The sequence below is a fragment of the Salmo salar genome, chromosome 28 (genome assembly GCF_965601325.2).
Source record: "Salmo salar chromosome 28, fSalSal1, whole genome shotgun sequence".
Lineage (NCBI taxonomy): Eukaryota > Metazoa > Chordata > Actinopteri > Salmoniformes > Salmonidae > Salmo > Salmo salar.
The window spans coordinates 40,109,065-40,134,000 of NC_138318.1; the positions used below are offsets into that span (position 1 = coordinate 40,109,065).

The 24,936-nt window shown below is 42.9% G+C and overlaps 1 protein-coding gene across 1 annotated transcript in view; it reads right to left on the reverse strand.

Annotated features, from left to right (window-relative positions):
- Nucleotides 1-248: 248 nt before the first annotated feature.
- Nucleotides 249-24,936, reverse strand: part of LOC106589950 (netrin receptor UNC5B-b) — a gene marked incomplete at its 5' end in the record, with an annotated part of 98,492 nt that continues 73,804 nt past the window's right edge. Inside the window, 7 exon segments of the mRNA XM_082970387.1 lie at nt 249-416; nt 932-1,110; nt 2,461-2,625; nt 2,722-2,871; nt 9,342-9,581; nt 10,235-10,409; nt 23,831-23,922. Coding sequence (XP_082826513.1) covers nt 251-416; nt 932-1,110; nt 2,461-2,625; nt 2,722-2,871; nt 9,342-9,581; nt 10,235-10,409; nt 23,831-23,922 — 1,167 coding nt within the window.

Sequence of the window (24,936 nt, forward strand, 5' to 3'; positions counted from 1 at the left end):
CAGGACGGGGTGTGTGTGCTGGGCATAGGGAGGCTGATGAAGGGGGACACTGAGTGGAGATGGGCCATGGGACAGAGGTGAGATCATCCTAGTAGTCTGTGAGTGTTAGATCTGTCCACAAGGTGTGTACTGGGTATGTATGTATCCTTGTGCATATCCATAGGCAAGTATTGGTTTAATTTTCTATCTTTCTACATGAGCAAGATTTTTCCCTACTTATTTTTTCTCGCTCCCCCCCCCCCTTGACTAATCAGCAGTCCCCGTCTGTCGTCATGACAACCATCACATCACTTTTGCCCATCTCCTCGAGAGCTGTCGCCAGGGACACCAGGTCCGCGTCACCTTGGTGACAGGCCTCCCATAGGTCCAACAGAACAGCTGTGGGGCTTGGCTTTGTTGCAAAGTAGTTTAGATACCTGAGGGATGAAGGGAGGAGGAAGAGAGAGAGAGATGGAGGTGGAGAGGGAGGGAGGGAGGGGAGGGAGGAGAGAGACAGAGAAGAAGGGGGAGAGAGGGATGGAGAGAGAGAGAGAAGGGGGAGAGCGAGGGATGGAGAGACAGAGACAGAGAAGAAGGGGGAGAGAGAGGGATGGAGGTGGAGAGGGAGGGGAGAGGTGGAGGGAAAGAGAGAGACAGAGAAGAAGGGGGAGAGAGAGAGGGATGGAGAGAGAGCGAGATGGAGAGAGAGAGAGAGGGATGGAGAGAGAGAGACAGAGAAGAAGGGGGAGAGAGAGGGATGGAGGTGGAGAGGGAGGGGAGGGAGGAGAGAGGTGGAGGGAAAGAGAGAGACAGAGAAGAAGGGGGAGAGAGAGAGGGATGGAGAGAGAGAAGTTAACAACAGCACATATGGACAGAATAACAAACAGGGAAGTATAACATTTCTTATCTACTGAACACAGGTAATTACAAACACACACATTTTCTCTCTCACCTGTCGAAGTCCAGGCTGTGAGCCAGCAGTCTCCAGTCACAGCCGCGGGCGCTGGGGGCATCTAGACTGGCACAGATCTTCTGTCGTATGGAGGTGGGCAGACGGAAGGCATATGGCCCCACCTGGGAGGAGGGCAGGCAGGTACCCCCGGAGGGGATAGGGGAGCAGGGCAGGAGGGTCTGGAGGTAGAGAGAGGATGGGTGGATGGAGAAAAATAGAAGTTAGGATCCAGGACAAAGCTGACTCAGGGCTTTGACATGTACAAAAGCCCAGAGCTATCCTCAACCCTGGGTTAATACTATCCCAAGGCTAGCTTCTCCTCACACAAGCTTCTGTTAACCCTAGGCTAACTGAAACCAACGGGCACTACTGGAGTACCATATTCAAAAGAAGTGCCAGCAGAACTCAGTGATTGACTAGTTCCAAAAAGTCCCCAAGGCTAAGCCCTGGGCTAAGGTAGGCGTTCTCCCACTTTAGATAGAGGTGCAGTCTGAATGCAACATGTACTTCCTGTATGTCTCTGTGTAACAGTTAAACCCTTCCCCGTGTTACAGTGAAGCCCTTCCCCCTGTATGTCTCTGTGTAACAGTTAAACCCTTCCCCCTGTTACCTCCTGTATGTCTCTGTGTAACAGTTAAACCCTTCCCCCTGTTACCTCCTGTATGTCTCTGTGTAACGGTTAAACCCTTCCCCGTGTTACAGTGAAGCCCTTCCCCCTGTTACCTCCTGTATGTCTCTGTGTAACGGTTAAACCCTTCCCCCGTGTTACAGTGAAGCCCCTCCCCCTGTATGTTTCTGTGTAACAGTTAAACCCTTCCCCGTGTTACAGTGAAGCCCTTCCCCCTGTTACCTCCTGTATGTCACTGTGTAACAGTTAAACCCTTTCCCCTGTGTTACAGTGAAGCCCTTCCCCCTGTTACCTCCTGTATGTCACTGTGTAACAGTTAAACCCTTCCCCGTGTTACAGTGAAACCCCTCCCCCTGTTACCTCCTGTATGTCACTGTGTAACAGTTAAACCCTTTCCCCTGTGTTACAGTGAAGCCCTTCCCCCTGTTACCTCCTGTATGTCACTGTGTAACAGTTAAACCCTTCCCCGTGTTACAGTGAAACCCCTCCCCCTGTTACCTCCTGTATGTCACTGTGTAACAGTTAAACCCTTTCCCCTGTGTTACAGTGAAGCCCTTCCCCCTGTTACCTCCTGTATGTCTCTGTGTAACGGTGAAGCCCCTCCCCCTGTATGTTTCTGTGTAACAGTTAAACCCTTCCCCGTGTTACAGTGAAACCCCTCCCCCTGTTACCTCCTGTATGTCACTGTGTAACAGTTAAACCCTTTCCCCTGTGTTACAGTGAAGCCCTTCCCCCTGTTACCTCCTGTATGTCACTGTGTAACAGTTAAACCCTTCCCCCTGTTACCTCCTGTATGTCACTGTGTAACAGTTAAACCCTTTCCCCTGTGTTACAGTGAAGCCCCTCCCCCTGTTACCTCCTGTATGTCACTGTGTAACAGTTAAACCCTTCCCCCTGTTACCTCCTGTATGTCAGTGTGCAGCTGGAAGATCTGTCCCTCTCCTTCCACCTGTCTGACACAGATCTTACAGGTGAGCTGAGACACGGCCAGGCTGCCTCTCTCTAGGCTGAAGGTACAGTGGAGTGGTCTTTGACTACCACTCCAGATGTGGTGGAACGGAATCTCCTGGGGGAAGACGTTGTATTAGATTAGATTAGTGTGTGTGTGTGAGAGAGTTTGTGTGTGTGTGTGTGTGTGTGAGAGCGTGTGCTTGTGTCTGACCTGGTACTTGGCCAGTAGTTTGCTCCTCCAGTGTGAGTGAGGGATGTCATGGATGGACAGACGCAAGTTGTGGTAGCTATCTTTAAACAGCAGGGGTTTAGGGTCCTCCAGCAACACCCCTCCTAGACTCCTCTCCAACTCCAACACCTCCTGCAGAGAGAGACGAAGATAGACAGAGAGAGAGAGAGAGAGAGAGAGAGAGAGAGAGAGAGAGAGAGAGAGAGACGGTGAGAGAAGGGTGCTGAGGCAGGAGAGATATATAGATAGATAGAAAGACAAACGATGGAATGTGGATACACCTTCCCTGTGGCTCAATTGGTAGAGCATGGTGTTTGCAACGCCAGCATGGTGTTTGCAACGCCAGGGTTGTGGGTTCGATTCCCACGGGGGGCCAGTACTAAAAAAATGCATGAAATGAAAATGAAATGTATGTATTCACTACTGTAAGTTGCTCTGGATAAGAGTGTCTGCTAAATGACTAAAATAATTTAAAAAAAAATGATAGCTAGTTAGCCAACCAGACAGAACAGGACAATGGCAGCCTCGGGCAAGTCCAAAGGGGGAGGGGTGTGGCTCTTGATATAGAATACCTCATGGTAAAGTGCAGACCTTTTTATCTACCAAGAAGAGTTCTCATCCATAATTATCATGACTGTTTACATTGCTCCACAAAGCCAACACCACTTTGGCACTCAACAAACTGTATGGGGCCATAAACAAACGTTCACCCAGAGGCAGCATTTCTGGTGGATGGAGACTTTAATCAATCAATCAATCAATCAATCAAATGTATTTATAAAACCCTTCTTACATCAGCTGATGTCACAAAGTGCCGTACAGAAACTCAGCCTAAAACCCCAAACAGTAAGCAATGCAGGTGTAGAAGCACGGTGGCTAGGAAAAACTCCCTAGAAAGGCAGGAACCTAGGAAGAAACCTAGAGAGGAACCAGGCTATGAGGGGTGGCCAGTCCTCTTCTGGCTGTGCTGGGTGGAGATTAGAAACCTAGAGAGGAACCAGGCTATGAGGGGTGGCCAGTCCTCTTCTGGCTGTGCCGGGTGGAGATTAGAAACCTAGAGAGGAACCAGGCTATGAGGGGTGGCCAAAATGTATCCAAACCAAAAACCCGTAGATTACAGGCAATATCCGCACTGGGCTAAAGGCTATAAGCTACCGCTTGCATAGAACAGGACATGGACATATACAAGAAAGCAAGCTACGACCTCCGACGAGACATCAAACATACAAAAGGAGAAAGGTGAAATCCTCCGACACTGGCTCCGGATGCGCATCAGATGTGGCAGGGCATGCAGACGATAACGGATTACAAAGGGAAACACAGCCGTGAGATGCCCAGTGATGCAGAACTCCCAAACTAGCTAACTGCTCGAGAAAAAACAACACAGAGTCCTGCATGAAAGCCCCTGTTGTTCCGGATGACTGTGTGAGCTCGCTCTCCGTGGTCGATGTGAGTAAAACTTTTAAACAACATTCACAAGGCCCGGAATACCAGGGCACGTTCTCAGAGCATTCGCAGACCAGCTGGCACGTGTCTTCACCGACATTTTCAATCTCTCCATGTCCATGTCGGTAATCCATACATGTTTCAAACTGACCAACATTGTCCCTGTTCACAAGAACTTCGAGGTAACCTGCACCAAGGTATCCTAACCCCAATTCCCGCCCCTTATCATAAACTGGGTTTGTATCCAAATCCCAAACCCCTCCTCATCATACACTGATACATCATACTCTTTCCCTTATTTGGGTCTTCCTCTCTCTTAATTTATGTTTTTGTTTAGTCTGATATTTTGTTTTGACTTGTTTTCATTTCTACAATAATGCGAATTTGGGTCCTTGAAAAGCCCTATATAAGTCCCATATTATCATTATTATCCTCTCAAAATACATAACAATTATTTTACCCTCTCTGGGCTAGGCGGGACGAATTCGTCCCACCTACGCAACAGCCAGTCTAATCCAGTGGCGCGATTTTCAAATACCTTAAAAATCCTATTACTTCAATTTCTCAAACATGTGACTATTTTACAGCTATTTAAAGACAAGACTCTCGTTAATCTAACCACACTGTCCGATTTCAAAAAGGCTTTACAACGAAAGCAAAACATTAGATTATGTCAGCAGAGTACCAAGCCAGAAATAATCAGACACCCATTTTTCAAGCTAGCATATAATGTCACAAAAACCCAGAAGACAGCTAAATGCAGCACTAACCTTTGATGATCTTCATCAGATGACAACCCTAGGACATTATGTTATACAATACATGCATGTTTTGTTCAATCAAGTTCATATTTATATCAAAAACCAGCTTTTTACATTAGCATGTGACGTTCAGAACTAGCAAACTTCCGGCGAATTCACTAACAATTTACTAAATTACTCACGATAAACGTTCACAAAAAGCATAACAATTATTTTAAGAATTATAGATACAGAACTCCTCTATGCACTCGATATGTCCGATTTTAAAATAGCTTTTTGGTGAAAGCACATTTTGCAATATTCTAAGTACATAGCCCAGCCATCACGGGTTAGCTATTTAGACACCCGGCAAGTTTAGCACTCACCAATATCAGATTTACTATTATAAAAGTTTGATTACCTTTTGTTGTCTTCGTCAGAATGCACTCCCAGGACTGCTACTTCAATAACAAATGTTGGTTTGGTTCAAAATAATCCATCGTTATATCCGAATAGCGGCGTTTTGTTCGTGCGTTCAAGACACTATCTGAAAGGGTAAATAAGGGTCGCGCGCATGGCACAATTCGTGACAAAAAAAATCTAAATATTCCATTACCGTACTTCGAAACATGTCAACCGCTGTTTAAAATCCATTTTTATGCCATTTTTCTTGTAAAAAAGCGATAATATTCCGACCCGGAATGTCCATTTAGCTAAACAGAGGAAAGAAAACAAAGCTTTCGGTCGACGCGGGCACGATCCTGAGTCTCACAGTACTGTAACCAGCCACTACCCAAATGCGCTACTTTTTTTCAGCCAGAGCCTGCAAAGCCACGATTCAGCTTTTTGCCGCCTTCTGAGAGCCTATGGCAGCCGTAGGAAGTGTCACGGGACAGCTAAGATCCTCACTCTTCAATAAACAGAGACAAGAAGAACGACACCTTGTCAGACAGGCCACTTCCTGCATGAAATCTTCTCAGGTTTTTGCCTGCCATATGAGTTCTGTTATACTCACAGACACCATTCAAACAGTTTTAGAAACTTTAGGGTGTTTTCTATCCAAAGCCAATAATTATATGCATATTCTAGTTACTGGGCAGGAGTAGTAACCAGATTAAATCAGGTACGTTTTTTATCCAGCCGTGTCAATACTGCCCCCTATCCCCAACAGGTTAAATGACTAAATCTGTAATTATGAAGTGCTTTGAAAGGCTAGTCATGACTTCAAAGTGCCCTATCCCACCTGGACAACAGAGGAAATAACTCTGTGAGAATGCTGTTGATATACTACAGCACAGTGTTCAACATCATGGTCCCCTCCAAGCTCGGGTCCCTGGGACTGAACACCTCCCTCTGCAACTGGATCCTGGACTTCCTGTCGGGCCGGCTCCAGGTGGTGGAAGTAGGTAACAACACCTTCGCCATGCTGACCCTCAAAACGGGGGCCCCTCAAGGGTGCGTGCTTAGTCCCTTCCTGTACTCCCTGTTCACCCACGACTGCGTGGCCACGCACGACTCCAACACCATCATTGAGTTTGCTGCCGACACGATGATGGTTGGCCTGATCCCCGACAGCGATGACACAGCCTACAGAGGTCAGAGACTTGGCAGTGTGGTGCCAGGACAACAACCTCTCCCTCAACGTCAGTAAGACCAAGGAGCTGATTGTGGACCTCAGGACAAAGAGGGGAGAGTACGCCGTCATCCACATTACTAAGGACTTAACATGGTCCACACACACCTGCACAGTTGTGAAGAGGGCATGACAGCGCCTCTTCCCCCTCAGGAGGCTGAAAAGATTTGGCATTGGGTCCTCAGATCCTCGTAAAGTTATTCAGCTGCACCATCGAGTGCATCTTGATTGGCTGCATCACCGCCTGGTATGGAAAATACTCCGACCTCGAACATAAAGCGCTACAAGGGGTGATGCGGACGGCCCAGTGCATCACTGGGGCCGAGCTCTCCATCATCCCAGAACTCTATATAAGGCGGTGTCCGGCAAACGGTACCAGAGCATCGGCTCTTGGATCAAACAAGCTCCAAGACAGCTTCTACCCCGAAGCCACTAGACTGCTAAATAGCCACTAGACTGCTAAATAGCCACTAGACTGCTAAATAGCCACTAGACTGCTAAATAGCCATGAGACTGCTAAATAGCCATCAGACTGCTAAATAGTCACTAGACTGCTAAATAGCCACTAGACTGCTAAATAGCCACTAGACTGCTAAATAGCCACTAGACTGCTAAATAGCCATCAGACTGCTAAATAGCCATCAGACTGCTAAATAGCCACTAGACTGCTAAATAGCCACTAGACTGCTAAATAGCCACTAGACTGCTAAATAGCCACTAGACTGCTAAATAGCCACTAGACTGCTAAATAGCCACTAGACTGCTAAATAGCCATCAGACTGCTAAATAGCCACTAGACTGCTAAATAGCCACTAGACTGCTAAATAGCCACTAGACTGCTAAATAGCCACTAGACTGCTAAATAGCCATCAAACTGCTAAATTGTTACTTAAATGGTTATACAGACTATCTGCATTGACCCTGTGTTACAATGACTCTATGCACTCACACAATACTATATATACACACTATATACACAATCACAATACTATATATACACACTCACAATGCTATATATATATATATACACACACTCACAATACTATATATACACACTATATACACACTCACAATACTATATATACACACACTCACAATACTATATATACTCATTATATACACTCTCACAATACTATATATACACACTATATACACACGCACAATACTATATATACTCATTATATACACACTCACAATACTATATATACTCATTATATACACACCCACAATACTATATATATATATATATATATATATATATATACTCATTATATACACACTCACAATACTATATATACACACTGTAAACACACTCACTAACACACTACACACACACACACACACACACACACACACACACACACACACACACAAGCATACCGACACATCGCAACCACACACACACACTTTTACACTCATCATATGCTGCTGCTACTCTGTCCTCATATTATTATCTATCCTGATATCTAGTCACTTTACCCTGCCTTCACGTACATATCTACCTCAAATACCTTATTATTATCTATCCTGATGTCTAGTCACTTTACCCTGCCTTCATGTACATATCTACCTCAAATACCTTATTATTATCTATCCTGATATCTAGTCACTTTACCCTGCCTTCACGTACATATCTACCTCAAATACCTTATTATTATCTATCTTGATGTCTAGTCACTTTACCCTGCCTTCACGTACATATCTACCTCAAATACCTTATTATTATCTATCCTGATGTCTAGTCACTTTACCCTGCCTTCATGTACATATCTACCTCAAATACCTTATTATTATCTATCCTGATGTCTAGTCACTTTACCCTGCCTTCATGTACATATCTACCTCAAATACCTTATTATTATCTATCCTGATGCCTAGTCACTTTACCCTGCCTTCATGTACATATCTACCTCAAATACCTTATTATTATCTATCCTGATGTCACTTTACCCTGCCTTCACGTACATATCTACCTCAAATACCTTATTATTATCTATCCTGATGTCTAGTCACTTTACCCTGCCTTCACGTACATATCTACCTCAAATACCTTATTATTATCTATCCTGATGTCTAGTCACTTTACCCTGCCTTCACGTACATATCTACCTCAAATACCTTATTATTATCTATCCTGATGTCTAGTCACTTTACCCTGCCTTCACGTACATATCTACCTCAAATATCTTATTATTATCTATCCTGATGTCTAGTCACTTTACCCTGCCTTCATGTACATATCTACCTCAAATACCTTATTATTATCTATCCTGATGTCTAGTCACTTTACCCTGCCTTCACGTACATATCTACCTCAAATACCTTATTATTATCTATCCTGATGCCTAGTCACTTTACCCTGCCTTCATGTACATATCTACCTCAAATACCTCATACCATGCACATTGATCTGGTACTGGTACTCCCTGTATATAGCTCCACATTGATCTGGTACTTCCTGTATATAGCTCCACATTGATCTGGTACTTCCTGTATATAGCTCCACATTGATCTGGTACTTCCTGTATAAAGCCAGCCAGAGAACCAGCCAGACATAGAAACGGACAGACAGAAAGACACCCTCCCTCCCTCCCTCCCTCCCTCCCACCCTCCCTCCCTCCCTCCATACCTCCCTCCCTCCCTCCCTCTTTCCCTCTCTCCCTCCCTCTTTCCCTCCCTCCCTCTTCCTCCCTCTCTCCCTCCCTCTTTCCCTACCTCTCTCCCTCCCTCCCTCCCTCCCTCCCTCCCTCCCTCCCTCCCTCCCTCCCTCCCTACCTACCTACCTTCAGGGCATGTGGTGTGTCCTGTGTGCAGTAAATCCTCAGTATGTAGTCCAGGGACAGACAGGGGGCTCTGGGGGCGAACAGGGCCAGCTGTAGCCTCTTACAAGCGGGCTGTGGAGGGCAGGACTGGCCCACTAGACCGTAGGTCCCCAACTGCTCCATCACCACGTGGCAGTTAGACTCCTCTAGCTGGAGGTAGCAGGGGGACGATAGACTCTCCTCGCCCACCGTCAGCACCTCCTAGTGGCAGAATAGAGGTAGTGACCGGTTAGAGGGGAATATAATCTGTACTGTCAACTCTTACTATAGGCAGGAAGTAAATTGAGCAAAGTTATAGGATAGTATAGGACACACAAACGCATCCAGCCCCGGTAGAGACAGCAGAGGAGGGGGCCAGGGGAACATGTCTAGATTATTTCTCCAATATTTTTTCCATAATACCTTAATTTGTGATTCTGTGACCTTCATATTTTCTTTAATCTCTATTCCCCTCTAGTCTACTATGGACATGTTTCATTCTGTCACCTCTAGTCTATTTACATCCCTCCCTCCCTCCCTCCCTCCCTCCCTCGTCTGAGTGTGAGGGTCCAGTCTAAATATCTCCTCCTTCTCCCGCTCTCTTGGTATCTCTTCCTCCCTCATCTCTGTCTCTCCTCCACCCCTGGCCCCCACCTTCTATCCCTCTCTTTCTCCCCTTTCCTGCCTCATCTCTGTCTCTCCTCCACCCCTGGCCCCCTCCTTCTATCCCTCTCTTGGTATCTCTTCCTCCCTCCTCTCTTTCTCCCCTTTCCTCCCTCATCTCTGTCTCTCCTCCACCCGTGGCCCCCTCCTCCTATCCCTCTTCCCATGTTTCACCCAACAATGTATGTGTATGAATAGATTTCATGTCTCACCTCCCATGCCCCTTGGTGTGTCTGTGTTTTGAGGGTGAGGGTCCAGTCTGGTGTTGGGGTATCTAGCTGGGCACAGTGTGGCAGAGTGAGGACCACAGGTCGACTCAGCAACATGCCTGATGGACCACAGCTCACCACCGGGCTCAGCACTGTCTGGCTGCCCTCCGACGGTAACCTAGAATAATATATAGTAATAACATGTTAATAACACAGTAATAACACTGTCTCACTGCTCCATGGTAACCTATAATAATATATAGTAATAACACTGTCTCACTGCTCCATGGTAACCTAGAATAATATATAGTAACAACACTGTCTCACTGCTCCATGGTAACCTAGAATAATATATAGTAATAACATGTTAATAACACAGTAATAACACTGTCTCACTGCTCCATGGTAACCTAGAATAATATATAGTAATAACACTGTCTCACTGCTCCATGGTAACCTGGAATAATATATAGTAATAACACTGTTTCATGGTAACCATGGTAACCTAGAATAATATATAGTAATAACACTGTTTCATGGTAACCATGGTAACCTATAATAATATATAGTAATAACACTGTCTCACTGCTCCATGGTAACCTATAATAATATATAGTAATAACACTGTCTCACTGCTCCATGGTAACCTGGAATAATATATAGTAATAACATGTTAATAACACAGTAATAACACTGTCTCACTGCTCCATGGTAACCTATAATAATATATAGTAATAACACTGTCTCACTGCTCCATGGTAACCTATAATAATATATAGTAATAACACTGTCTCACTGCTCCATGGTAACCTGGAATAATATATAGTAATAACATGTTAATAACACAGTAATAACACTGTCTCACTGCTCCATGGTAACCTGGAATAATATATAGTAATAACACTGTCTCACTGCTCCATGGTAACCTAGAATAATATATAGTAATAACACTGTCTCACTGCTCCATGGTAACCTAGAATAATATATAGTAATAACACTGTCTCACTGCTCCATGGTAACCTGGAATAATATATAGTAATAACACTGTCTCACTGCTCCATGGTAACCTATAATAATATATAGTAATAACACTGTCTCACTGCTCCATGGTAACCTGGAATAATATATAGTAATAACACTGTCTCACTGCTCCATGGTAACCTGGAATAATATATAGTAATAACACTGTCTCACTGCTCCATGGTAACCTATAATAACACAGTAATAACACTGTCTCACTGCTCCATGGTAACCTGGAATAGTATATAGTAATAACACTGTCTCACTGCTCCATGGTAACCTGGAATAATATATAGTAATAACATGTTAATAACACAGTAATAACACTGTCTCACTGCTCCATGGTAACCTATAATAATATATAGTAATAACACTGTCTCACTGCTCCATGGTAACCTATAATAATATATAGTAATAACACTGTCTCACTGCTCCATGGTAACCTATAATAATATATAGTAATAACACTGTCTCACTGCTCCATGGTAACCTAGAATAATATATAGTAATAACACTGTTTCATGGTAACCATGGTAACCTATAATAATATATAGTAATAACACTGTCTCACTGCTCCATGGTAACCTGGAATAATATATAGTAATAACACTGTCTCACTGCTCCATGGTAACCTGGAATAATATATAGTAATAACATGTTAATAACACAGTAATAACACTGTCTCACTGCTCCATGGTAACCTGGAATAATATATAGTAATAACACTGTCTCACTGCTCCATGGTAACCTATAATAATATATAGTAATAACATGTTAATAACACAGTAATAACACTGTCTCACTGCTCCATGGTAACCTGGAATAATATATAGTAATAACACTGTTTCATGGTAACCATGGTAACCTAGAATAATATATAGTAATAACACTGTTTCATGGTAACCATGGTAACCTAGAATAATATATAGTAATAACACTGTCTCACTGCTCCATGGTAACCTAGAATAATATATAGTAATAACACTGTCTCACTGCTCCATGGTAACCTATAATAATATATAGTAATAACACTGTCTCACTGCTCCATGGTAACCTGGAATAATATATAGTAATAACATGTTAATAACACAGTAATAACACTGTCTCACTGCTCCATGGTAACCTAGAATAATATATAGTAATAACACTGTCTCACTGCTCCATGGTAACCTAGAATAATATATAGTAATAACACTGTCTCACTGCTCCATGGTAACCTGGAATAATATATAGTAATAACATGTTAATAACACAGTAATAACACTGTCTCACTGCTCCATGGTAACCTGGAATAATATATAGTAATAACACTGTCTCACTGCTCCATGGTAACCTAGAATAATATATAGTAATAACACTGTCTCACTGCTCCATGGTAACCTATAATAATATATAGTAATAACACTGTCTCACTGCTCCATGGTAACCTAGAATAATATATAGTAATAACATGTTAATAACACAGTAATAACACTGTCTCACTGCTCCATGGTAACCTAGAATAATATATAGTAATAACACTGTCTCACTGCTCCATGGTAACCTAGAATAATATATAGAAATAACATGTTAATAACACAGTAATAACACTGTCTCACTGCTCCATGGTAACCTGGAATAATATATAGTAATAACACTGTCTCACTGCTCCATGGTAACCTATAATAATATATAGTAATAACACTGTCTCACTGCTCCATGGTAACCTGGAATAATATATAGTAATAACATGTTAATAACACAGTAATAACACTGTCTCACTGCTCCATGGTAACCTATAATAATATATAGTAATAACACTGTCTCACTGCTCCATGGTAACCTGTAATAATATACAGTAATAAAACTGTCTCACTGCTCCATGGTAACCTGGAATAATATATAGTAATAACACTGTCTCACTGCTCCATGGTAACCTGGAATAATATATAGTAATAACACTGTCTCACTGCTCCATGGTAACCTGGAATAATATACAGTAATAACACTGTCTCACTGCTCCATGGTAACCTGGAATAATATATAGTAATAACATGTTAATAACACAGTAATAACACTGTCTCACTGCTCCATGGTAACCTGGAATAATATATAGTAATAACACTGTCTCACTGCTCCATGGTAACCTATAATAATATATAGTAATAACATGTTAATAACACAGTAATAACACTGTCTCACTGCTCCATGGTAACCTGGAATAATATATAGTAATAACACTGTCTCACTGCTCCATGGTAACCTGGAATAATATATAGTAATAACACTGTCCTCACTGCTCAATGGTAACCTGGAATAATATATAGTAATAACACTGTCTCACTGCTCCATGGTAACCTGGAATAATATATAGTAATAACACAGTCTCACTGCTCCATGGTAACCTAGAATAATATATAGTAATAACACTGTCTCACTGCTCCATGGTAACCTATAATAATATATAGTAATAACACTGTCTCACTGCTCCATGGTAACCTATAATAATATATAGTAATAACACTGTCTCACTGCTCCATGGTAACCTGGAATAATATATAGTAATAACATGTTAATAACACAGTAATAACACTGTCTCACTGCTCCATGGTAACCTATAATAATATATAGTAATAACACTGTCTCACTGCTCCATGGTAACCTATAATAACATATAGTAATAACACTGTCTCACTGCTCCATGGTAACCTATAATAATATATAGTAATAACACTGTCTCACTGCTCCATGGTAACCTGGAATAATATATAGTAATAACACTGTCTCACTGCTCCATGGTAACCTGGAATAATATATAGTAATAACATGTTAATAACACAGTAATAACACTGTCTCACTGCTCCATGGTAACCTATAATAATATATAGTAATAACACTGTCTCACTGCTCCATGGTAACCTAGAATAATATATAGTAATAACACTGTCTCACTGCTCCATGGTAACCTGGAATAATATACAGTAATAACACTGTCTCACTGCTCCATGGTAACCTATAATAATATATAGTAATAACACTGTCTCACTGCTCCATGGTAACCTGGAATAATATACAGTAATAACACTGTCTCACTGCTCCATGGTAACCTATAATAATATATAGTAATAACACTGTCTCACTGCTCAATGGTAACCTGGAATAATATATAGTAATAACACTGTCTCACTGCTCCATGGTAACCTGGAATAATATATAGTAATAACACTGTTTCATGGTAACCATGGTAACCTAGAATAATATATAGTAATAACACTGTTTCATGGTAACCATGGTAACCTAGAATAATATATAGTAATAACACTGTCTCACTGCTCCATGGTAACCTAGAATAATATATAGTAATAACATGTTAATAACACAGTAATAACACTGTCTCACTGCTCCATGGTAACCTGGAATAATATATAGTAATAACACTGTCTCACTGCTCCATGGTAACCTGGAATAATATATAGTAATAACACTGTTTCATGGTAACCATGGTAACCTAGAATAATATATAGTAATAACACTGTCTCACTGCTCCATGGTAACCTGGAATAATATATAGTAATAACACTGTCTCACTGCTCCATGGTAACCTAGAATAATATATAGTAATAACACTGTCTCACTGCTCCATGGTAACCTGGAATAATATATAGTAATAACACAGTCTCACTGCTCCATGGTAACCTGGAATAATATATAGTAATAACATGTTAATAACACAGTAATAACACTGTCTCACTGCTCCATGGTAACCTATAATAATATATAGTAATAACACTGTCTCACTGCTCCATGGTAACCTAGAATAATATATAGTAATAACACTGTCTCACTGCTCCATGGTAACCTGGAATAATATATAGTAATAACATGTTAATAACACAGTAATAACACTGTCTCACTGCTCCATGGTAACCTATAATAACATATAGTAATAACACTGTCTCACTGCTCCATGGTAACCTATAATAATATATAGTAATAACACTGTCTCACTGCTCCATGGTAACCTGGAATAATATATAGTAATAACACTGTCTCACTGCTCCATGGTAACCTGGAATAATATATAGTAATAACATGTTAATAACACAGTAATAACACTGTCTCACTGCTCCATGGTAACCTATAATAATATATAGTAATAACACTGTTTCATGGTAACCATGGTAACCTATAATAATATATAGTAATAACACTGTCTCACTGCTCCATGGTAACCTATAATAATATATAGTAATAACACTGTCTCACTGCTCCATGGTAACCTGGAATAATATATAGTAATAACACTGTCTCACTGCTCCATGGTAACCTAGAATAATATATAGTAATAACACTGTCTCACTGCTCCATGGTAACCTGGAATAATATATAGTAATAACATGTTAATAACACAGTAATAACACTGTCTCACTGCTCAATGGTAACCTGGAATAATATATAGTAATAACACTGTTTCATGGTAACCATGGTAACCTAGAATAATATATAGTAATAACACTGTCTCACTGCTAACCATGGTAACCTAGAATAATATATAGTAATAACACTGTCTCACTGCTCCATGGTAACCTAGAATAATATATAGTAATAACATGTTAATAACACAGTAATAACACTGTCTCACTGCTCCATGGTAACCTGGAATAATATATAGTAATAACACTGTCTCACTGCTCCATGGTAACCTGGAATAATATATAGTAATAACACTGTTTCATGGTAACCATGGTAACCTAGAATAATATATAGTAATAACACTGTTTCATGGTAACCATGGTAACCTAGAATAATATATAGTAATAACACTGTCTCACTGCTCCATGGTAACCTGGAATAATATATAGTAATAACACTGTCTCACTGCTCCATGGTAACCTGGAATAATATATAGTAATAACACAGTCTCACTGCTCCATGGTAACCTAGAATAATATATAGAAATAACATGTTAATAACACAGTAATAACACTGTCTCACTGCTCCATGGTAACCTAGAATAATATATAGTAATAACACTGTCTCACTGCTCCATGGTAACCTATAATAATATATAGTAATAACACTGTCTCACTGCTCCATGGTAACCTATAATAATATATAGTAATAACACTGTCTCACTGCTCCATGGTAACCTATAATAATATATAGTAATAACACTGTCTCACTGCTCCATGGTAACCTATAATAATATATAGTAATAACACTGTCTCACTGCTCCATGGTAACCTATAATAATATATAGTAATAACACTGTCTCACTGCTCCATGGTAACCTATAATAATATATAGTAATAACACTGTCTCACTGCTCCATGGTAACCTATAATAATATATAGTAATAACACTGTCTCACTGCTCCATGGTAACCTATAATAATATATAGTAATAACATGTTAATAACACAGTAATAACACTGTCTCACTGCTCCATGGTAACCTATAATAATATATAGTAATAACACTGTCTCACTGCTCCATGGTAACCTGGAATAATATATAGTAATAACACTGTCTCACTGCTCCATGGTAACCTATAATAATATATAGTAATAACACTGTCTCACTGCTCCATGGTAACCTGGAATAATATATAGTAATAACACTGTCTCACTGCTCCATGGTAACCTATAATAATATATAGTAATAACACTGTCTCACTGCTCCATGGTAACCTGGAATAATATATAGTAATAACACTGTTTCATGGTAACCATGGTAACCTAGAATAATATATAGTAATAACACTGTTTCATGGTAACCATGGTAACCTATAATAATATATAGTAATAACACTGTCTCACTGCTCCATGGTAACCTAGAATAATATATAGTAATAACACTGTCTCACTGCTCCATGGTAACCTATAATAATATATAGTAATAACACTGTCTCACTGCTCCATGGTAACCTATAATAATATATAGTAATAACATGTTAATAACACAGTAATAACACTGTCTCACTGGTCCATGGTAACCTAGAATAATATATAGAAATAACATGTTAATAACACAGTAATAACACTGTCTCACTGCTCCATGGTAACCTATAATAATATATAGTAATAACACTGTCTCACTGCTCCATGGTAACCTATAATAATATATAGTAATAACATGTTAATAACACAGTAATAACACTGTCTCACTGGTCCATGGTAACCTAGAATAATATATAGAAATAACATGTTAATAACACAGTAATAACACTGTCTCACTGGTCCATGGTAACCTAGAATAATATATAGTGGTGTGTATTAACTGTGTTGGGGGATGGTGTGTATGAACTGTGTTGGGGGATGGTGTGTGTATTAACTTTGTTGGGGGATGGTGTGTGTATGAACTGTGTTGGGGGATGGTGTGTGTATGAACTGTGTTGGGGGATGGTGTGTGTATTAACTGTGTTGGGCGATGGTGTGTGTATGAACTGTGTTGGGGGATGGTGTGTGTATGAACTGTGTTGAGGGATGGTGTGTGTATGAACTGTGTTGGGGGATGGTGTGTGTATTAACTGTGTTGGGGGATGGTGTGTGTATTAACTGTGTTGCGGATGGTGTGTGTATTAACTGTGTTGGGGGATGGTGTGTGTATGAACTGTGTTGAGGGATGGTGTGTGTATGAACTGTGTTGGGGGATGGTGTGTGTATTAACTGTGTTGGGGGATGGTGTGTGTATTAACTGTGTTGGGGGATGGTGTGTGTATTAACTGTGTTGGGGGATGGTGTGTGTATTAACTGTGTTGGGGATGGTGTGTATGAACTGTGTTGGGGGATGGTCTGTGTGTTAACTGTGTTGGGGGATGGTGTGTATTAACTGTGTTGGGGGATGGTGTGTATTAACTGTGTTGGGGGATGGTGTGTGTGTTAACTGTGTTGGGGACGGTGTGTATATTAACTGTGTTGGGGGATGGTGTGTATTAACTGTGTTGGGGGATGGTGTGTGTGTTAACTGTGTTGGGGACGGTGTGTGTATTAACTGTGTTGGGGGATGGTGTGTATTAACTGTGTTGGGGGATGGTGTGTGTATGAACTGTGTTGGGGGATGGTGTGTGTATTAACTGTGTTGGGGGATGGTGTGTGTATGAACTGTGTTGGGGGATAATGTGTATATGAACTGTGTTGGGGGATGGTGTGTGTATGAACTGTGTTGGGGGATGGTGTGTGTATGAACTGTGTTGGGGGATGGTGTGTGTATGAACTGTGTTGGGGGATGGTGTGTGTATTAACTGTGTTGGGGGATGGTGTGTGTATGAACTGTGTTGGGGGATGGTGTGTGTATGAACTGTGTTGGGGGATGGTGTGTTACTGGTGTGTGTGTTGTCTGTGTTGGGGGATGGTGTGTGTGTATTAACTGTGTTGGGGATGGTGTGTGTTAACTGTGTTGGGGGATGGTGTGTGTATGAACTGTGTTGGGGGATGGTGTGTGTATGAACTGTGTTGGGGGATGGTGTGTGTATGAAGTGTGTTGGGGGATGGTGTGTGTATTAACTGTGTTGGGGGATGGTGTGTGTATGAACTGTGTTCGGGGACGGTGTGTGTATGAACTGTGTTGGGGGATGGTGTGTGTATGAACTGTGTTGGGGGATGGTGTGTGTATGAACTGTGTTGGGGGACGGTGTGTGTATGAACTGTGTTGGGGGATGGTGTGTGTATGAACTGTGTTGGGGGGATGGTGTGTGTATTAACTGTGTTGGGGGATGGTGTGTGTATGAACTGTGTTGGGGGATGGTTGTGTGTGTATGAACTGTGCTGGGGGATGGTGTGTGTATGAACTGTGTTGGGGGATGGTGTGTGTATGAACTGTGTTGGGGGATGGTGTGTGTATTAACTGTGTTGGGGGATGGTGTGTGTATGAACTGTGTTGGGGGATGGTGTGTGTTAACTGTGTTGGGGGATGGTGTGTGTATTAACTGTGTTGGGGGATGGTGTGTGTATGAACTGTGTTGGGGGATGGTGTGTGTATTAACTGTGTTGGGGGATGGTGTGTGTATGAACTGTGTTGGGGGATGGTGTGTGTATTAACTGTGTTGGGGGATGGTGTGTGTATGAACTGTGTTGGGGGATGGTGTGTGTATGAACTGTGTTGGGGGATGGTGTGTGTATGAACTGTGTTGGGGGATGGTGTGTGTATTAACTGTGTTGGGGGATGGTGTGTGTATGAACTGTGTTGGGGGATGGTGCTTGTATGAACTGTGTTGGGGGATGGTGTGTTACTGGTGTGTGTGTTGTCTGTGTTGGGGGATGGTGTGTGTGTATTAACTGTGTTGGGGATGGTGTGTGTTAACTGTGTTGGGGGATGGTGTGTGTATGAACTGTGTTGGGGGATGGTGTGTGTATGAACTGTGTTGGGGGATGGTGTGTGTATGAACTGTGTTGGGGGACGGTGTGTGTATTAACTGTGTTGGGGGATGGTGTGTGTATGAACTGTGTTGGGGGACGGTGTGTGTATGAACTGTGTTGGGAGATGGTGTGTGTATGAACTGTGTTGGGGGATGGTGTGTGTATGAACTGTGTTGGGGGACGGTGTGTGTATGAACTGTGTTGGGGGATGGTGTGTGTATGAACTGTGTTGGGGGATGGTGTGTGTATTAACTGTGTTGGGGGATGGTGTGTATGAACTGTGTTGGGGGATGGTGTGTGTGTATGAACTGTGTTGGGGGATGGTGTGTGTATGAACTGTGTTGGGGGATGGTGTGGGTATGAACTGTGTTGGGGGATGGTGTGTGTATGAACTGTGTTGGGGGATGGTGTGTGTATGAACTGTGTTGGGGGATGGTGTGTGTATTAACCGTGTTGGGGGATGGTGTATGTATGAACTGTGTTGGGGGGATGGTGTGTGTATGAACTGTGTTGGGGGATGGTGTGTGTATTAACTGTGTTGGGGGATGGTGTGTGTATGAACTGTGTTGGGGGATGGTGTGTGTATGAACTGTGTTGGGGGATGGTGTGTGTATGAACTGTGTTGGGGGATGGTGTGTGTATGAACTGTGTTGGGGGATGGTGTGTTACTGGTGTGTGTGTTGTCTGTGTTGGGGGATGGTGTGTGTGTATTAACTGTGTTGGGGATGGTGTGTGTTAACTGTGTTGGGGGATGGTGTGTGTATGAACTGTGTTGGGGGATGGTGTGTGTATGAACTGTGTTGGGGGATGGTGTGTGTATGAACTGTGTTGGGGGACGGTGTGTGTATTAACTGTGTTGGGGGATGGTGTGTGTATGAACTGTGTTGGGGGACGGTGTGTGTATGAACTGTGTTGGGAGATGGTGTGTGTATGAACTGTGTTGGGGGATGGTGTGTGTATGAACTGTGTTGGGGGACGGTGTGTGTATGAACTGTGTTGGGGGATGGTGTGTGTATGAACTGTGTTGGGGGATGGTGTGTGTATTAACTGTGTTGGGGGATGGTGTGTATGAACTGTGTTGGGGGATGGTGTGTGTGTATGAACTGTGTTGGGGGATGGTGTGTGTATGAACTGTGTTGGGGGATGGTGTGGGTATGAACTGTGTTGGGGGATGGTGTGTGTATGAACTGTGTTGGGGGATGGTGTGTGTATGAACTGTGTTGGGGGATGGTGTGTGTATTAACCGTGTTGGGGGATGGTGTATGTATGAACTGTGTTGGGGGATGGTGTGTGTATGAACTGTGTTGGGGGATGGTGTGTGTATTAACTGTGTTGGGGGATGGTGTGTGTATGAACTGTGTTGGGGGATGGTGTGTGTATGAACTGTGTTGGGGGATGGTGTGTGTATGAACTGTGTTGGGGGATGGTGTGTGTATGAACTGTGTTGGGGGATGGTGTGTTACTGGTGTGTGTGTTGTCTGTGTTGGGGGATGGTGTGTGTGTATTAACTGTGTTGGGGATGGTGTGTGTTAACTGTGTTGGGGGATGGTGTGTGTATGAACTGTGTTGGGGGACGGTGTATATATTAACTGTGTTGGGGGATGGTGTGTGTATGAACTGTGTTGGGGGACGGTGTGTGTATTAACCGTGTTGGGGGATGGTGTGTGTATGAACTGTGTTGGGGATGGTGTGTGTATGAACTGTGTTGGGGGACGGTGTGTGTATTAACTGTGTTGGGGGATGGTGTGTGTATGAACTGTGTTGGGGATGGTGTGTATTAACTGTGTTGGGGGATGGTGTGTGTGTTAACTGTGTTGGGGGATGGTGTGTGTATGAACTGTGTTGGGGGACGGTGTGTGTATTAACTGTGTTGGGGGATGGTGTGTGTGTTGTCTGTGTTGGGGGATGGTGTGTGTTAACTGTGTTGGGGGATGGTGTGTGTATTAACTGTGTTGGGGGATGGTGTGTGTATGAACTGTGTTGGGGGATGGTGTGTGTATGAACTGTGTTGGGGGATGGTGTGTGTATGAACTGTGTTGGGGGATGGTGTGTGTGTATGAACTGTGTTGGGGGATGGTGTGTGTATGAACTGTGTTGGGGGATGGTGTGTGTATGAACTGTGTTGGGGGATGGTGTGTGTATGAACTGTGTTGGGGGATGGTGTGTTACTGGTGTGTGTGTTGTCTGTGTTGGGGGATGGTGTGTGTGTATTAACTGTGTTGGGGATGGTGTGTGTTAACTGTGTTGGGGGATGGTGTGTGTATGAACTGTGTTGGGGGACGGTGTATATATTAACTGTGTTGGGGGATGGTGTGTGTATGAACTGTGTTGGGGGACGGTGTGTGTATTAACTGTGTTGGGGGATGGTGTGTGTATGAACTGTGTTGGGGATGGTGTGTATTAACTGTGTTGGGGGATGGTGTGTGTGTTAACTGTGTTGGGGGATGGTGTGTGTATGAACTGTGTTGGGGGACGGTGTGTGTATTAACTGTGTTGGGGGATGGTGTGTGTGTTGTCTGTGTTGGGGGATGGTGTGTGTTAACTGTGTTGGGGGATGGTGTGTGTATGAACTGTGTTGGGGGATGGTGTGTGTTGACTGTGTTGGGGGATGGTGTGTGTATTAACTGTGTTGGGGATGGTGTGTGTATGAACTGTGTTGGGGGATGGTGTGTGTGTTGTCTGTGTTGGGGGATGGTGTGTGTATTAACTGTGTTGGGGATGGTGTGTGTATTAACTGTGTTGGGGGATGGTGTGTGTATTAACTGTGTTGGGGGATGGTGTGTGTATTAACTGTGTTGGGGGACGGTGTGTGTATTAACTGTGTTGGGGGATGGTGTGTGCATGAACTGTGTTGGGGGATGGTGTGTGTATTAACTGTGTTGGGGGATGGTGTGTGTATTAACTGTGTTGGGGGATGGTGTGTGTATGAACTGTGTTGGGGGATGGTGTGTGTATGGACTGTGTTGGGGGATGGTGTGTGTATGAACTGTGTTGGTGGATGGTGTGTGTATGAACTGTGTTGGGGGACGGTGTGTGTATTAACTGTGTTGGGGGATGGTGTGTGTATTAACTGTGTTGGGGGATGGTGTGTGTGTTAACTGTGTTGGGGGATGGTGTGTGTGTTAACTGTGTTGGGGGATGGTGTGTGTGTATTAACTGTGTTGGGGGATGGTGTTTGTATTAACTGTGTTGGGGGATGGTGTGTGTGTTAACTGTGTTGGGGGATGGTGTGTGTGTTAACTGTGTTGGGGGATGGTGTGTGTGTATTAACTGTGTTGGGGGATGGTGTGTGTATTAACTGTGTTGGGGGATGGTGTGTGTATTAACTGTGTTGGGGGATGGTGTGTGTATTAACTGTGTTGGGGGATGGTGTGTGTATTAACTGTGTTGGGGGATGGTGTGTGTGTTAACTGTGTTGGGGGATGGTGTGTGTATTAACTGTGTTGGGGGATGGTGTGTGTATTAACTGTGTTGGGGGATGGTGTGTGTGTTAACTGTGTTGGGGGATGGTGTGTGTATTAACTGTGTTGGGGGATGGTGTGTGTATTAACTGTGTTGGGGGATGGTGTGTGTGTTAACTGTGTTGGGGGATGGTGTGTGTATTAACTGTGTTGGGGGACGGTGTGTTACTGGTGTTTGTGTAGTGGTGGAACAACTACCCATGTGTTATTGACGTGTTATTACTATATATTATTCTAGGTATTCAGTGTTATTACTGTGTTATTAACGTGTTATTACTATATATTATTCTAGGTATTCAGTGTTATTACTGTGTTATTAACGTGTTATTACTATATATTATTCTAGGTATTCAGTGTTATTACTGTGTTATTAACGTGTTATTACTATATATTATTCTAGGTATTCAGTGTTATTACTGTGTTATTAACGTGTTATTACTATATATTATTCTAGGTATTCAGTGTTATTACTGTGTTATTAACGTGTTATTACTATATATTATTCTAGGTATTCAGTGTTATTACTGTGTTATTAACGTGTTATTACTATATATTATTCTAGGTATTCAGTGTTATTACTGTGTTATTAACGTGTTATTACTATATATTATTCTAGGTATTCAGTGTTATTACTGTGTTATTAAACTACTGAAGTAGTACTTTAAAGTATTTTACACCACTGTGTGTGTGTCTGCATGCGTGTTTGAGAGGACATTGTGTGTGTGTGCGTATGTTACTGTGTGTGTGTGTGCGTGCACGCATGCATACAGGTGTATATCTTACCTGTCCCATGCCACAGTACTGCCCATGGTGCTGCCCACGCCAACGCGTCTCAGGCCGAGGAGCTCAGGGTCGCCGCGGCCCTCTGCTGGTAGCTCCAGGGACGATAGGGTAGACGAGTTGTACATCTTTATTTTAGGAAAACAAACATATATATATATATATATATATATATATAATAATAATAATAATATGCCATTTATCAGACGCTTTTACGCAAAGCCACTTACAGTCATGCATACGTTTATTTTACGTAGGGTGGTCCCGGGAATCGAACCCACTATCCCGGCGTTACAAGCACTATGCTCTACCGACTGAATGTCCACTGAACCGTATTTTAGTCCAGGGGTCTATTCATTAAACTGATATTCTATTTCAAAACACTCTAAATGATTTAACATGCTTATGTAAAGATAAGGCTTCATATCTGTCGACTGTCAGTAAAGTGTTACTGTGTGTTACCATTCGGGTTTATTGAGTCTTCACAGATCATTAATTTGTTCATGTGTTAATACACAGTCCCCCCAGTGTCCGGTCTGGAGCGTTAAGTCACCAGGCCCCCTCCAGTGTCCGGTCTGGAGCGTTAAGTCACCAGGCCCCCCAGTGTCCGGTCTGGAGCGTTAAGTCACCAGGCCCCCCCAGTGTCCGGTCTGGAGCGTTACGTCACAGGCCTCCCCAGTGTCCGGTCTGGAGCGTTAAGTCACAGGCCTCCCCAGTGTCCGGTCTGGAGCGTTAAGTCACCAGGCCCCCCAGTGTCCGGTCTGGAGCGTTAAGTCACCAGGCCCCCCCAGTGTCCGGTCTGGAGCGTTAAGTCACCAGGCCCCCCAGTGTCCGGTCTGGAGCGTTAAGTCACAGGCCCCCCAGTGTCCGGTCTGGAGCGTTAAGTCACAGGCCCCCCCAGTGTCCGGTCTGGAGCGTTAAGTCACAGGCCCCCCAGTGTCCGGTCTGGAGCGTTAAGTCACCAGGCCCCCCCAGTGTCCGGTCTGGAGCGTTAAGTCACCAGGCCCCCCAGTGTCCGGTCTGGCGCGTTAAGTCACCAGGCCCCCCAGTGTCCGGTCTGGAGCGTTAAGTCACAGGCCCCCCAGTGTCCGGTCTGGAGCGTTAAGTCA